This window comes from Drosophila suzukii, chromosome 2R, assembly GCF_043229965.1.
Source record: "Drosophila suzukii chromosome 2R, CBGP_Dsuzu_IsoJpt1.0, whole genome shotgun sequence".
Taxonomy (NCBI): domain Eukaryota; kingdom Metazoa; phylum Arthropoda; class Insecta; order Diptera; family Drosophilidae; genus Drosophila; species Drosophila suzukii.
The window spans coordinates 9194184-9208537 of record NC_092081.1 but is presented as its reverse complement, the minus strand read 5'-3'; the positions used below and the strand labels follow the sequence as shown (position 1 = coordinate 9208537).

The 14354-nt window shown below is 36.7% G+C and overlaps 1 protein-coding gene across 1 annotated transcript in view; it reads left to right on the top strand.

The window, feature by feature from the left end:
* shn (zinc finger schnurri) overlaps positions 1-14354 on the top strand; it is a 52171-nt gene that overhangs the window by 14927 nt on the left and 22890 nt on the right. Inside the window, exon 2 of the mRNA XM_017073554.4 lies at positions 7190-7246. Within this exon, the coding sequence (XP_016929043.3) occupies positions 7190-7246 (57 nt within the window). The remainder of the gene's footprint in view (positions 1-7189; positions 7247-14354) is intronic.

Here is a 14354-nt window from a genome sequence, read left to right as displayed (position 1 = left end):
TTTTTTGTCAAAAGAGTTCAACAGGAGTACTTCCAAAAGATTAAAGCAAACCTAAAACCGATTGAATTGGCCATTCAGATTGATTTTGCGGAAAACTATAGACTAGCAAATCAAAATGAGATCCAAAGTGCTCATTTTACCTACCGCCAAGCAACAATTTTTACGTGTGTGGCTTGGTTGGCAGGATCAACAAAGTCTTTTGCTGTTATAAGCGACAAGCTTACACATAATAAAATAGACGTTTTCATTTTTTTGATGAATCTCCTAACTGAGATTGAGAAATTGCACGGATGTTTTTCTAAAGTTTATATTTTTTCTGACGGTTGCTGTTCTCAGTTTAAAAATAAGTGGATAATGTCAAGCCTGTTTGATTTTGTAAATCATTTGAAATGCGCCTCAATTGAATGGAATTTTTTTGCAAGTTCCCATGGAAAGGGAGCCGTTGATGGAGTTGGCGCAGTAATAAAAAAGAAGGTGTGGCAAATAACGAGGTCCAGAAAAGTCGTTATACCAGACGCATTTTCATTTTATGAATATGCTAAGAATAACATAGATAATGTCAATATTTATTTTTTATCATCCGACAACATTGAAGAGCAGTCCATAGAGTACAACTTAAAAGAAAAATGGAACAAAATTAAGAATATTCATGGGATATCTAAACTTCACTATTTTTATTGTAATGCCCACGAATTAAAGGCTGCTAGAACAGCTAGTTCGGATGAAAAAAAATTGATTTAATTACCTGAATTTAACTATATTATTACAATGACTTTCATTCACATGTATATATTTTTCTAAATAAAAATTTTGTTGAAATAAATAGTTTGTTTATAAAAATACCTCTGTTAATAAAATGAAAATACTTAGTACGCTTTTTTATGATATTTGTCACATATAACACCAGAAACTACATAGAGATTGTAATCGGAAAAAATGTCCCGAGCCACATGTCCCGAGCGAATATCTTAGAAACTACATTAAAAAAAAACGGCTTAACATATTTGAGCAAAACCAAAACTATTTTACAGCTTCATTATTGAACCACAATTTAAAAAAATCGCATGAAAATATTTCATCAGACTTGGCTAAAATCCGGGGTTGAATGAACTCCCGCAAAACCCACTTCTATTTTTGTCCCGAGCGAATACGACAGCTTTTTAAAGATATCTTGAAAACTAAAAATCGGGAAAAATTAAGATTATTGCACAAAATAGAGCTTGGGAAGAGTGACAAGTGAAACCAATTATCAAAATTAAAATCGTTTTGTTTCCCATTTTTTTTCAACTTTAAAAGTATGCAAACGTCCCGAGCGACAATATGGAAATGCCCATATGTTTTTTGCTCTTTTAAATTATGGCTTACGCAGGTTAAAACAAATAAGACGTATAATTTAACTGTCCAGTGACGTAGTTACCTTACCATTAAATTCTACTTTTGAAATTCTTGAACTTGAACTAATTACCAATTCTTCCTCCTATATTTTCTTGAATTTGTATCTTGTGGGTAGCAGAAACAGCAATAAGTAGACGACAGAAACGGGAAAAGTACCCGTGAAATCTTATCGCTTGTGAACCAGAGGCAAAAACAAATACTAGGCAATTAAGGCAAGAACAACAACAACGAAAGCTAATGATAATCGGCCAAGAACAACAAAAATCAGCCTATGACTAAAAAAAACATATTAAAATAAATGTACTAACATACATATTACTCTTCAAAAGAGCGGTTGGAATAAAAAGAGCGCAACAAGCAGCTCTCTTCAATTTCAATTTCGACCCAGGGAATTCCCTCTCTTTTCGGTTGAACAGCACGTTGAAAGCACACAAATTGAAAGTATTTAAAATGGGAGAGAGCGAGCGAGAAAGAGCATGCAATTCAAAGGAAATTAAGCATAAAAAGTGAATAACTTTTGATAATTGCGGTGTCAGCGTTTTGGCATTCCATTTTGCGCTCATTCAACTAGACGAGCATATATTTAGATTGATATTTGTATGTGTGTAGTGGTGTGGAGAAGCGGATTAGTGATGTGTGATATTTTTATATGCGGTACTTGTAGGATTAAAGAGTGTTTTGTATTATTTTGAATTAAGAGATCGGAGATTATTAACATATTTGTAACTTACCATGTAAAGATATAGATACATATGTATCTATGTATCTTTAATAAGAAAATCTTTCATTTTTCAAATCTACGGTTACAGATCAGTGATAATAAAACTATTGGTAACTTACGATGTAAAGCTACAGATACATATGTATCTATGTATCTTTAATACAAATAAAAGAAAATCCCTAATTTTTCAAATCACGGTAACATACCAAATTTCTTAAAGATCCCACAAATAGGAAGTTCAAAAGAACACGTTTCTTTACAATCTTACTATTGATCACATAAGATCGCCAAAAAATATGCAATGCTTTTTAGAGGCGAGGTATTTTATGGTCGATACACTAAACTGCTGCATTCATAATTCTTGAAATATTTATTTTTTCTAGCAGCTGTTGATTTTGCTTGAGGGCGCCGACACTCTTATTTCCAGATTCCATCCACCTATTTGGCTCTTATCACTTTTTTCGCAAATAATCATTTGCATAGTCACGTGTCCTTGACCACCTCCCTCCCACTTTTTATACATAACTTATATGTATAAAACACACATGTATTTTTCTTGATATCGCCGCATGTTTAGCGTATTCTCGCTAATTGTTTATTTCGACATGGGAATTCCAAATTTTAGGGAACTTTTTCATGCATAAATTTAAGATTCCAGGAAGTAAGCAATCTCGGAATCAGTAAACAATAAATTTTAGAAATTATTTTTTATGTGCAGCTCTTATATACACCTTTTAATAATGCAATATCCTTAATAACTTCCAAGTACTCATCCACTTCGATCCCTGAGCTTCACTGTATTGCCAAAAGCTTTTAATAAAGTTGCTAAACTAAAATGATGGCAGACTGCAAGCCAACAAACAGAATTTGTAATAAGCTCTTAGGGAACACCAAACTTTGTTAAGTAAAGCCCGCTCAAGTTTTTGGTTTTATTGGGATTACATTTTAACTAAAATTTATATTAAAAACCAACTTTCAAGGCAAGTAAAATCGGATGTCAGTGAGTTGGTCTAAGGGAAAATAAAACAATTGAAAAGGCAAACGAGGAAGGTACTCGAGTTCTCAGAGATAAGACCAAATTGGTAGATAGTGCAGCCACAATGTCGAGTCACAGGAATTCCAGCAGTTTGCTCCAGTTGTTCAGCGCGTCGGGGAAGTCGAAGCCATTTAATTGTCAGGCTGCGAGAATGGTTATGTGGGGATACCCCCCTCGTTTATGGGTTGTGCAAGTCCCACACGCACATGGGCCAAATTCTTGGCATAGTTAGGCAAATATTTCCATGTGGGTCGCACTCTAGATACATATACATACATATATCCAAGACCCCCGATAAAGTCGCGAAGCCAACTTGAACAGCTGCCCAAAGTCGCCTGTCTGTGGGCCATGTGCATATCCATAACCATATTCTTTTCTATATATTTTTTTTTTTGTTTTTGGCTGTTTTTGTCTTTAATAAAATGTGCCAGCAGCTGCAAAAAATTGGCAGGCACAAAAAATGCTCGAAATGCACTTTTATTTGTCATTAATTTGTATTTTGGCTACCTATTTGTTTTTCCTTATAGCACCCAGAACAAAGCAAAATGACGAATTTGTTTTTTTTTTTGCTGTATTCAGAGTGCAAGTGAATCAAATTGCCCAAAAACTTGGCTGAAATAAATCAAATTAAAATGCAGCAGCAGCAGCGGCAGATATTACGCAATCAACAGGCTCATACGTCACGAATTTGAGTTGCGAATGAAATTGAAAACGACGAGAAACCCAAAGCCAAATGGGGGTGTGAGTGTTTGTATATATGTTAGAGTGGGCCGATTTGCAAATATTGCGACGCTTCGAAGTGAATTTTCATTACCTGAACTGCGGACTCAACTTTTGTATATATTTTTCTCGAACTCTTATCTGCTGATTCTCTTCTAACACTCATTTTCTAAGGCATTTCCTTTGCCACCTTACTAGATATCTTATATATCGTATATTTGACTTAGAGATTCCCAGTAAAATCTGTTGCTATCTGAATAGTAAATACAAATATTTACAGTTATAAATATTCTTAATCTCTGTTTACATTGGTTGGTTAATCATTTTCTATTTCCTTAATGATTTATTGCAAATAAAAGTTGACTAAAGTTTATAAGAAAACCCCCTCTATCATCTGGAATCAATCCCTCGGTTTGTTTATCAAAACAGAAATCACCCAGAACCCATCTCTATAAATAAACAACTACCCACAAATGGCTGAATCATTTCATTGTCAGTATTCGGTATTCGGTATTCCTCGCCCCTCAAGGGACATTACTCATACGCCCCACTGGCTATGATCGCATCACATGGCATCGCATCGCATCGCTTCGCTACTCAGCTAGCTGAGCTCATGCGCCCCAGCGTATGCGTAATGAGCCGCAAATGTTAATTGTTCTATAAACATTCGAGCCAACAATTAGTAAGCCAGCAACAACAACAAAAGCAACAATAACAACAACCACGACGTCGACGACGATGAGAGGCTTCCCCCAATCACACACAGAAACGTACACACATTCAGTGAATAAACTGCTAAACTGGTTGCAGCAACCTCGTAACCAGTTTTCTCGAGCAAAAAAAAAAGACCATGTCCAAGAGCCAAAAGAAAAGAGGCTCAAAAGCCGATGACGACGACATTGCCAATTTCAATCTGCGATGCACAAAGAGAAAAACGTAGGGCCCTGATAAGCTTAATTTTAAATTTTCCAAAAAGCTTTATCAGCAGATGATTTACTCATATATGTAAACTTCAAATCAAATGTTTGATACGGGTATAAAAATTGTTGAGTTCAATGTATTTAAAGCGATGTAAATTTATAAGAGTTTTCAATTACGTGATATTGTTAGGACCCGAAAGTATGATAAATCCGTCAAAAATTTAATGTGCCTATAAACATATTATAATTTTTATTAAGGGTACCACAAAGATCACTAGAGGCTTCAATAGTGTCTAAAAATATGCTGAGCGAAGAAGAACATGGTCCTATGATTAGATATATATAACTATAACTTGGTTCGATGGTCCTGGAAAAAAATAGTAGTATATTTTTAGACACCTTGTAATGAGGTAATCACCTTGTAAATTTGTATAACTTAAGTAGGACTTACGTTTCTGGCAATTATATTTGGGACTCGCTTTAAAAGGTGTCTAAAAGTATAATGTAAAAAAATTACCCTCCGGTAATATAGCTTGGTTCGATTCGCCTGAAAAGACATCGTAGCATAATTTTAGACACCTTGGAATGAGGTAATCTTCGGGTACATTTTTGAACTTTAAATAGGACTTAAATTTCTGGCAATATTACTTGGCACCGACTTTATAAGGTGTCTCAAAGTATGCTGTGAAAAGAAAAACCTGGTCATTCCATAATATAACTTTTATAACCTCCATAATATAACTTTGCCTGTGGTAATCCCTATGCAAATTTATCTAGATAAAATAGGATTTACCATTCATATTTATGGTAGTTTTCGTATCTTTTTTTTCTCCGTGTGACTGCTGATGCTGCTTTGATGCGCATGTTTCCGCTTTGGCTGGAAAAAAAGAGAAGCAGCGGCCAAAGCCAAAGTTGGTCGCCAACAAGTCGCGGCCATAAACAAGTGCGGCAGGTGGTAAAAACGCTGGAACTTGGAGATGCGATTGGAGATGCGTGCGCAATCGGGGCCGCGTTCTCGGCTTTCGCGGCTACCTGGGCCAACTTCTTTTCCGATTTCTGCACTTGGCCAGGTTTCTTGTTCTCAGCCACATCCACCAGCTGGCTGCCTGCCTTGCATTGCTGTTAGCCTGGTGCCTGCTTTAATTTGCATGCAGGTTTTTTTCCTCTCCATCATGCTTTTGCCTCTCTTCTATATTTTTTCTTTTTTGCAAAAGCCCGGGCTCTAGCCAATTTGACTTGCATATTTACGGGGGCCCGATTTCAAGAGGGGATCAGAATCTTTAGCTTATCGCTGATGCGTTCAAAGTGCAGCCACTCGAGGCGACTTAACTCGAGTGCGCTACAGAATATCTATTCTATAAAATTGACGACTGCCGATAAGCAGTCATCATGCCCCATTCAAAGGCAGCAATCGTTATTAAATGGTCTACATGGAAATTAGGGTACTTCCTGGCATGAACAATTATGACTGAAATAGAAGACTGAAATTTAAATTGCGTATATTATAAAGTATAGCACATAAAACAGATAAGACTCTAGGCAAGATTTGTAAAAATGAATTCATACATTTAATTCATGTAATCACAACATTTTAGCATTACGAATGGGACCAAAAATAATTTGTAAAAATTTTGATATTTGGTGTTTTGTCTTTAAAAAGCCCCCTTTTTCTTATCATTCCGTAAAAAAAAAGTGCGTCATTCAAATGTCTGAAGCAGCTGTTGAGCAAAACGAATCCCAAAGATTTTTCATCGGAAACGCTTGTTTGTTTTATACCCATTAGATGTATTTTTAGTACCATCATTGGGAATTTCGCCACAATTTGGCAGGAACATCGCATGGTATTTTTGGCCACTCGTCAATGCGTTTTTCACGTTCACTTTGCGCTAAAATTCAGCGAAATATTTCAAATTATATCGGTACGCGCAGAAAGAGATTCTCCCACAAAGCGTGTGTCTATTTTAAAATTAGCTAAAGAGCGCAACCGAATGGGCTTGTAAACATTTTTGGGTGGAAATGAATTTTCAGCTTGGTTTGATGGCCTCCGTCTGCCGCCATTTCGGATTTTCCACGCCCCCATGGAAATTGGCAACAGTTGGCTCTGCTTCTTTTCGGTTTTTCCCCCACGCCATTTGAATACTTTATTGACTATGAAGTGTAGTATAGATGTGTGTATCTGTGTGTCAGATGTTGTGCTTTCCTCAGTTCGATTTTCCCGTACTCTTTGGTATTTTCCTGGCCTTCGTTTTTGACGTCACCAAGTGAAATGCCAGCGGCCGTTTTTGTGGGCGAGCTTTGTCTCGAATACAACATTGAAAATGCACTTGAAAATTGTACAGTGTATATGTGGAACACTAACGAATTCTTTTATACTAATATATATTTTTTTATTTTCAGAATCTACTGTGAATTCACGCAAGAGTGCTTTGGAAACGGCGCGTGAAAAACTTAAAGGTGAGTTGACATTTTTGATTTCGTTTTGAAAATAATAATGCTGAAGAATGAATAAATTCACATCATTATTAAGATTAAGTCCCAATATTGAATCCGTGAATTCCCCATTTACTTATTTCAATTCCCCATCTGCTGGGTATAAATCTCATTGCTTATATAGCGGTTGGCCTGTTAACTCAATCAATTTACTTACCATGACTCAGAGAAAAACTGGCAATGTGTTACCAGCTATCGCAGTCTATAAACCAAGGGCCCTCTATAGTTTCAATAAAATCTATAAGATCTACGATAGAGAAATTTACTGGGAGATATAGCGATGACCTTCAGAGGTCTAGCAACAAAAGTTTCCCGGAAAAAAAAGAAATAGTAATGTTTATCTATGGGCAATCGAGGTGGGGAAAGCAGATGGTTTGCCACTCATGTCGAATGCCGTTTAATACAGTTGTTATGGGTGCCAAGCACAAAGCAATCTCACAGATACATAAGCGAATGCTTAGCAATATTGATAAAGTGCGTGCTCAGTACATAGGCATGAAATAATGAAATAGAGGCGATGAGAGCTTTGCTTGATAAGACCAAATGGCGTGATTCACGACAGAGTTCACACACCGATACTTCTGGTTTATATATAACTGAGGCAATCCAGTACTTACACACGTATGTACATACATCTATACAAATCAGCCACAATAAAGTATCTTTGAATCCGAATGTGTGTGTGTGTGCAAGCGTATCGGAGAAGATTATGCGATTATAGTTACTTTGCCGAAGTCAGCCGCATTTCACTTTCATTCCGATAAGCTCAAACGTGACGTAGATACCAATAATAATGATATCACTCCGATAACGTTTCTGGAGTGGTTCAAAACGTGGGTCATATAATCCTAAAGAAAAGGTCTATAAATTACATATTTTTAACCTTAAATCAATTAAAATTCAGAAAAATAATAATGTTAACATAATGATAACAAAATAAAGGCTTATCTTTCTTTGAAAAACGTAAAGGAAAATAATTAGGAATTAGATTAAAAAAATATGTATACCTCGATCTTAAAAATAATTAGCTAATAGATTTAAAGTATCGTTAAAGAATATTTATAAGAAATATCTTTAGCAGCATCTTAACAATTAAATCCCATTTACAACATCAAAGATACATTTGTGTGAAAAAGGAAACCCGGCAAGGATTTTCACCAGAAGTGTCCTAGACCATCCAAACCTACCTGCTCAACCCAAAAATCTCTAGATGGGTGTAATTTGAATGTGCTGCCATGGCAATTTTAATGGCATCGAGCCTTAAAGTCTGACCTGTCGAGGATTTAGGACCTTTGGTTGTTGGCCTAGCGCCGGGCTTAAGTGCGTCAAGTCAAGTGGCCAATGGCCAAGTGAGCCCTGATTATATCCCTTCGCTGCGAGGGTCTATTGATGATTTTATGGGTTTTACCCGGGAAATTCTACTGCCCCGCATAATGATGCCATTCCGTCTGTTCTAGCACTATTTCAGTTTTGTTCTTACGTTTTCGTTCCGGCCAGGTAAGCAGCCAGCAAATCCATTGACGCAAGTGATTAAGCTGTCTCGCTGATGTCTGGGCCAGTTGAAAAGTAGCAAAAGCATAGCTAAACCGATTCAATTAGCTGACATGTGAAACTGTAAACAGCTGCTGGCGTATGCAAATATGCGGCCATGATGTGGCCAACAAAAGGAATGGCAAACAAGCCCAAAAGCCCATGCAGTTACAGTCAAGAAAATCCGATTTAGATGCAGATTTCGAGATATACATATGCGTATGGGCGACAATCAGAGAGTCTCGGAGATCTGAACATTCCAAGGCATATTTTCGTTGGCGTCGTTCGTCTGCGATCGCCGCGTTTTGCGTTTTATTTACTGCTCTCGGTGCTTAATATAAAGCGATTTTATAGACGCTACAAGTACGTCGACAAGCGTCGTGCCGAAGAATGTGTACAAAAGTATCTGTATCTGTAGCTGTAGCTGTATCTGTATCTCTAGCCGCAGCCAGTGAGTATCTCTATCTGTATCCGTAGCTGTGCGAGCCCAGTCGCCAAACTGGCGATTCCCAATCAGCCGGAGCAACAGCAGCCGCCAGAGGCATCCACTCTCGTCTAGTGTACACAAAACTGGGAATGCGGGGTACTTGCGAATATCAAGTACTCTAAGGAGGAACTGAAAAGCAATTAGTTCAGATTTTTAGCCCGAAAACGGTTCCTCCAAAATTCAAAGAATTTTCATCAGTTATTTTAACACAAATATATTTGTGTAAATTATAATTATTTCTCTAACCTTGGAACTAAAAACGTTTACGATTTTTAATAGCCAGATTTATTAAAAGAAATATTTAAATTTATATAGACCTTGTCCAATCCTACAAAATTTATTGATTAACTTTTACAAAGATTTATGTATTAATACTTATTAAGAACTAAAATTGTTTTTTGTAGAGCTTCTTCAGGTCTTTTTTAATACTATTACATTTATAGATACCTATACAACAAAGATTTAGTCTTACATTTTTTTAAACCATTTCTTAAATAACTTTCTTAGAGCTTCTTTAATACCATTAAATTATTAGACACAAATTGCTTATAAATAAAGATTTAATATACCCCTTACTAAAGATTTAGTCATAGAAATTTCCCCATTTATATAACTTTGCTGCAGTTGCCTTTAATGCGAGGCAGATGGATCTACCAATATATGTAAATTCCACTTGATTCATCGTTTACAGCCCCGGGGGGCTTTTCTGATTGTTGTTTTTGGATAGTTGAGGTTGGGCAAACAAACTAAAATAACTGAAATCCGCACTGGGCGGCTGTTTTCGCAGATTATTCCACCTCTGTCCCCCGGCGCAGTGTTACTCACACTAAATTTTCTGTTGACTGCCAACGGCCAAAAGCCAGTGTTGCGTGTCAACAAATGAGCAATCGGCAGTCGGCAGTCCCATAATGGCCAAGTTAAGCGGCCTCAAACACCCAAAGCTCCACGCGGTCAATTCTGTTTGTGCCTACTATATACATTTAATGTCGAAAACTTGTAGTTGGCAGTTGACTAAGGTCTGGGCGTCTACGTTTATTTATTCAGTGCTGACGCATGCAGTCACTTTTGAGTCGATTCGAATGGAATCGAATCCACCACCACCATCACCACCAGGCTGTCTGACTAAGAAACTCTGAAGCCAAAGCGATAGCCTTTCAATGGAAAGGCCACCTACTGATAGTGCGGATCGAACTGCTCGGATGGGCATCCGATTTCTTGGAAATCAGCTCGGAATTTTCAGAAAAATGATTCCTCCTTGATTAGCCACATTATTTATAGTTCACTTACAAAGAATAATTTTCCATTAACCCACTTCAAGAGAGTTCTCTCGTTTACAGTTTATGTTTAAATCGTTATGGTTTTATAAAGTTAGGATCTAAGAATAATTAGTCCTAAAATTTGTTTACTCATACTTATCTTCTGTTGTGACCTCTAACCGAGACCTCCAAAAATTAATATATAGGAGCGGACTTTCCTCAATCTAATAACCATGGGATTAAATTTATTACTGATGCTACTCCCTGAACAAGTGAGCAACTGAATAACTGAGTGTGCTAAATGAACGAGTTTATTTACTCACTTAAACATGTTTACCCAACACTACTCCCAATCCATCATAAACTCTATCTGGGGAGTTTCCCCATGACAACCGCATAATACTCGTTCTACATAGACTCAAATTGTCTGGCTGGCCTGTCCATCAACTTGCCATTTGGACTAAGCGGCTTCCAAAATCGATAACGCCCATAACTATGCAATGCGTAATTAGGCGGGTTGTTATGTGCCATGTAATTATAGATGAAATGGAAATTTGGTTTTGGAATATAATACTTATTAATGCAGCACAGTAAAATAGGGTACATTATTTTTAAATCGATTCCATAAGTATGGTTTTTTATAAAACCCTGGTTTAAAAGGTGTATACATGATCTTGAAGGAATCTATTATAATCAATAAATATGTTAAAATTTTAAAATACTAGAAGATAACAGATTATCCTTCAAGATATTTACAAGTTTAGCGTATATTAAATATTATTATTAAAAAATGTTTTCCAAATCTCTCCCCGAGGATTCCTAATACAATAAGAATAAGAACACTTGAGAATACCTATATTTATTTTCGTATAATTTATATCAAAAATATTTTTTTCCGTGAGCTAATAACTTTCCGAAAGGCAATCAATCCTCCTTCTTTTATCTTATTATGGTTTTTTTTTGCACTGTGCATTCAATTAGTTTTGATTGTCGCTTCGCTTTTGTCTCTCGCACGTTGACGATGCTCAATTAAAGAAGTTCGCTCTATTGATTACGTTTAATGTCGATGACGAAGAAGAAGCCTTCCCCTGGTAGTGCCCACCCTGGTACAGCCCCCTCCCCCTGCCATACCATCGATGGCGACTCCCAAAAGCAGTTCAAGTGAATGGTCAAACCTGTTTGCTCTGCGGACGGCGGCAACATCATCGAATCGTGGGCAGTTGGGGGCATGTGCACGAGCGGTAATAATAACAAAGTTGGAGCCGCCGAACGGCGACGACGTCGCCAACATTTGCTGAACGGTTGAACGGCTGAACGGGCCAGACATGATCACGTCGCCGTGTTGTGTTGTTGCTGTTGCTGTTGCCGTTGCTGCCTGGCTCTCTGATTGTTTGCTTTGTCTGTCTGCGCCGGAGTTTGGAGCCAAAGTTGCACTGGAAAAAAATCAGGGAAATCTATTTTATTTTACTCACTTTATCACACATTTTTTGGGAATATTCTAATATTTTTTAAAGAATTTTGTTGAAATTATTTTGTAATTGGTATTTAATTGGCCATATTACAATTTTATGTATGATCACTTTTTTAACTAAAGTTTAGATCAGGGAAATCCATTTTATTTTACTCACTTTTTCGCACATTTTTTGGATCATTCTAATATTTTTAAAGAATTTTGATTAATTTTTTTTGTAAATGGTATTTAATTGGCCATATTACATTTTTATGTGTGATCAACTTTTTTAACCAAATCTTAGAAATGTAGCGATCTCTAATAATATTGTGGAGGCACCTCTATAAATTAGTATTTTCTTTATAATAACTCTTTTACAACTGATCTTCTATTTTTATTATAAATAATAGTGTTTCTGTTTTGTACATTACATTCATACATTCAATACATTCTTTAATAAACACAGTAATTTATTTCAAAGTGAGAATTAAAAATTAGAAAATACTAACAAGGCCTATATAAACATTAAGATGCATAACGTCCATATAACTTGATGTAGCCTTTGCTGTTACTGCCTTGTTAAAAATAGGTTCTAAGCAATGGAAACTATGTTTAACATTCATTAGATTAAAAAGATTTCTTTTTAATAGAACACTAAAATAATACAAAATTGGAATTTGAAGAATCACAAAGAATCGTTTGACTCGGTACCCATTTCTCTAGGTGTGGCATTGTCGCCACTTTGGCGGCACTGGCGATCGTAGCTTCTGGTTGCAATGTTTCCAGCGTCGCCCCAGCACCACCGTACCCCTGCGTAGCCCCTTAACCCACGACATCCCCCGACGACGACTGTTTTATGTAGCGCTTAATGGTTTCATTTGGCGGCGGCTGAGCAGCGTTTCTCCATGTGTGTCTGCGAGTGTATCGATTACCCAATGCGTGAATGAGTAAGAACCCATCGGGGGCGACGTACGCTGGGTGTTGTTGTTATTGTTGGTGCTGTTGCCATTGCTGCACTTTTGGGGCCGGCCACTTGTGCCTATTTATGTTTGCCAGACTCGCAGATACTCGCCACTAACACACAGATACTCGCCGCTCGCACAGATACTCCGATACAGATGCCCGGTTAATTGCTGCCGTGCAGCCCAATTGCCGATCATTTGGGAAGGCTCTGCACATGTATGTATCTGTGTGTGTGTGGGTTTATATTTTTAAATCAATCGATGCGATAGACGTTTTATTGCTGTAATCAATCGTCGCGTGCATGTGGCAGCGTCGCCTGTTCGATTAATCGTACGAGCTCGTCACGAGTACCAACGACTGGTATTACACAGATACGGATATTCGTATGCATACACCCAGAAAAACTACTGCTATTGGATAGATTAAGCAGTTTTCAAACTTATCTATGACTAAGATTACAAATGACAAATTGTTTTAAATGATATATGTACCTAAATAATGGCTTATATCTAAAGATCAGTTTGTAACATTGTTATTTCATGATTTAAATACATAAGATACCCATGAAGATTTTTCTTGTGAAACATATAATACTCCAAGTTTAAAATTTTTTAATGATATCATTACCTGATCACATACATCTGTTAAAAAACCTCAGTTGCAATAAAACAATAGGAATTCAACTTTCCAGACATACCAATATAAGTTTTATGCTGTCATATTCTACTATTAAAATAATCATAATCTTATCAAGACTATAAAATCTTCTTGTTATATACAATGTCCGTTCGAATAAAAAAATTTATTAGTATGATGAAGAATAGCATATGGAAATGTTTCAAAATAAAATTATGATGTCACAGGATCCCGGAATAGCCGATTATTTCTTCCTGTGTACCTTCATACACGTATTTAGACATGTCTATATATACGTGTTGCTCTAATAGATGAGTGCGTACCACTCGTCCTCGCTTGATTGTGTTTATTGATTAGATTGTTTACCTTTCTTCGTGATATCATCGGCGACCAAGTGCTGAGCGTTATCGTACGTCAACTGTCCAAATAAATGTACATCTGAACACACATCAAAAACTATTCCTATGGCATGTACATATGTATTTTCCATATTGAGACCGCGTGTGTGTAATAGTTCTTATCGAAGCGCTTCCGTTCGATTTGGCACAGAAAGTTTCAGACTTCAGGGGATTTTCAGCATTTCTGATACAATTGTTGTTGTCAAGCTCTTTCGGTAATTCGCTGTCGTTATCAGAGATCGATTTTTAATGGGTGTGAAAAGGAGGAAAGTGATTTATGGAACGTTTTTACGGCTGCCAGAAATGAATATACAACTAAATGATTTCATTAACAGTTCAATGGGTATGCTTT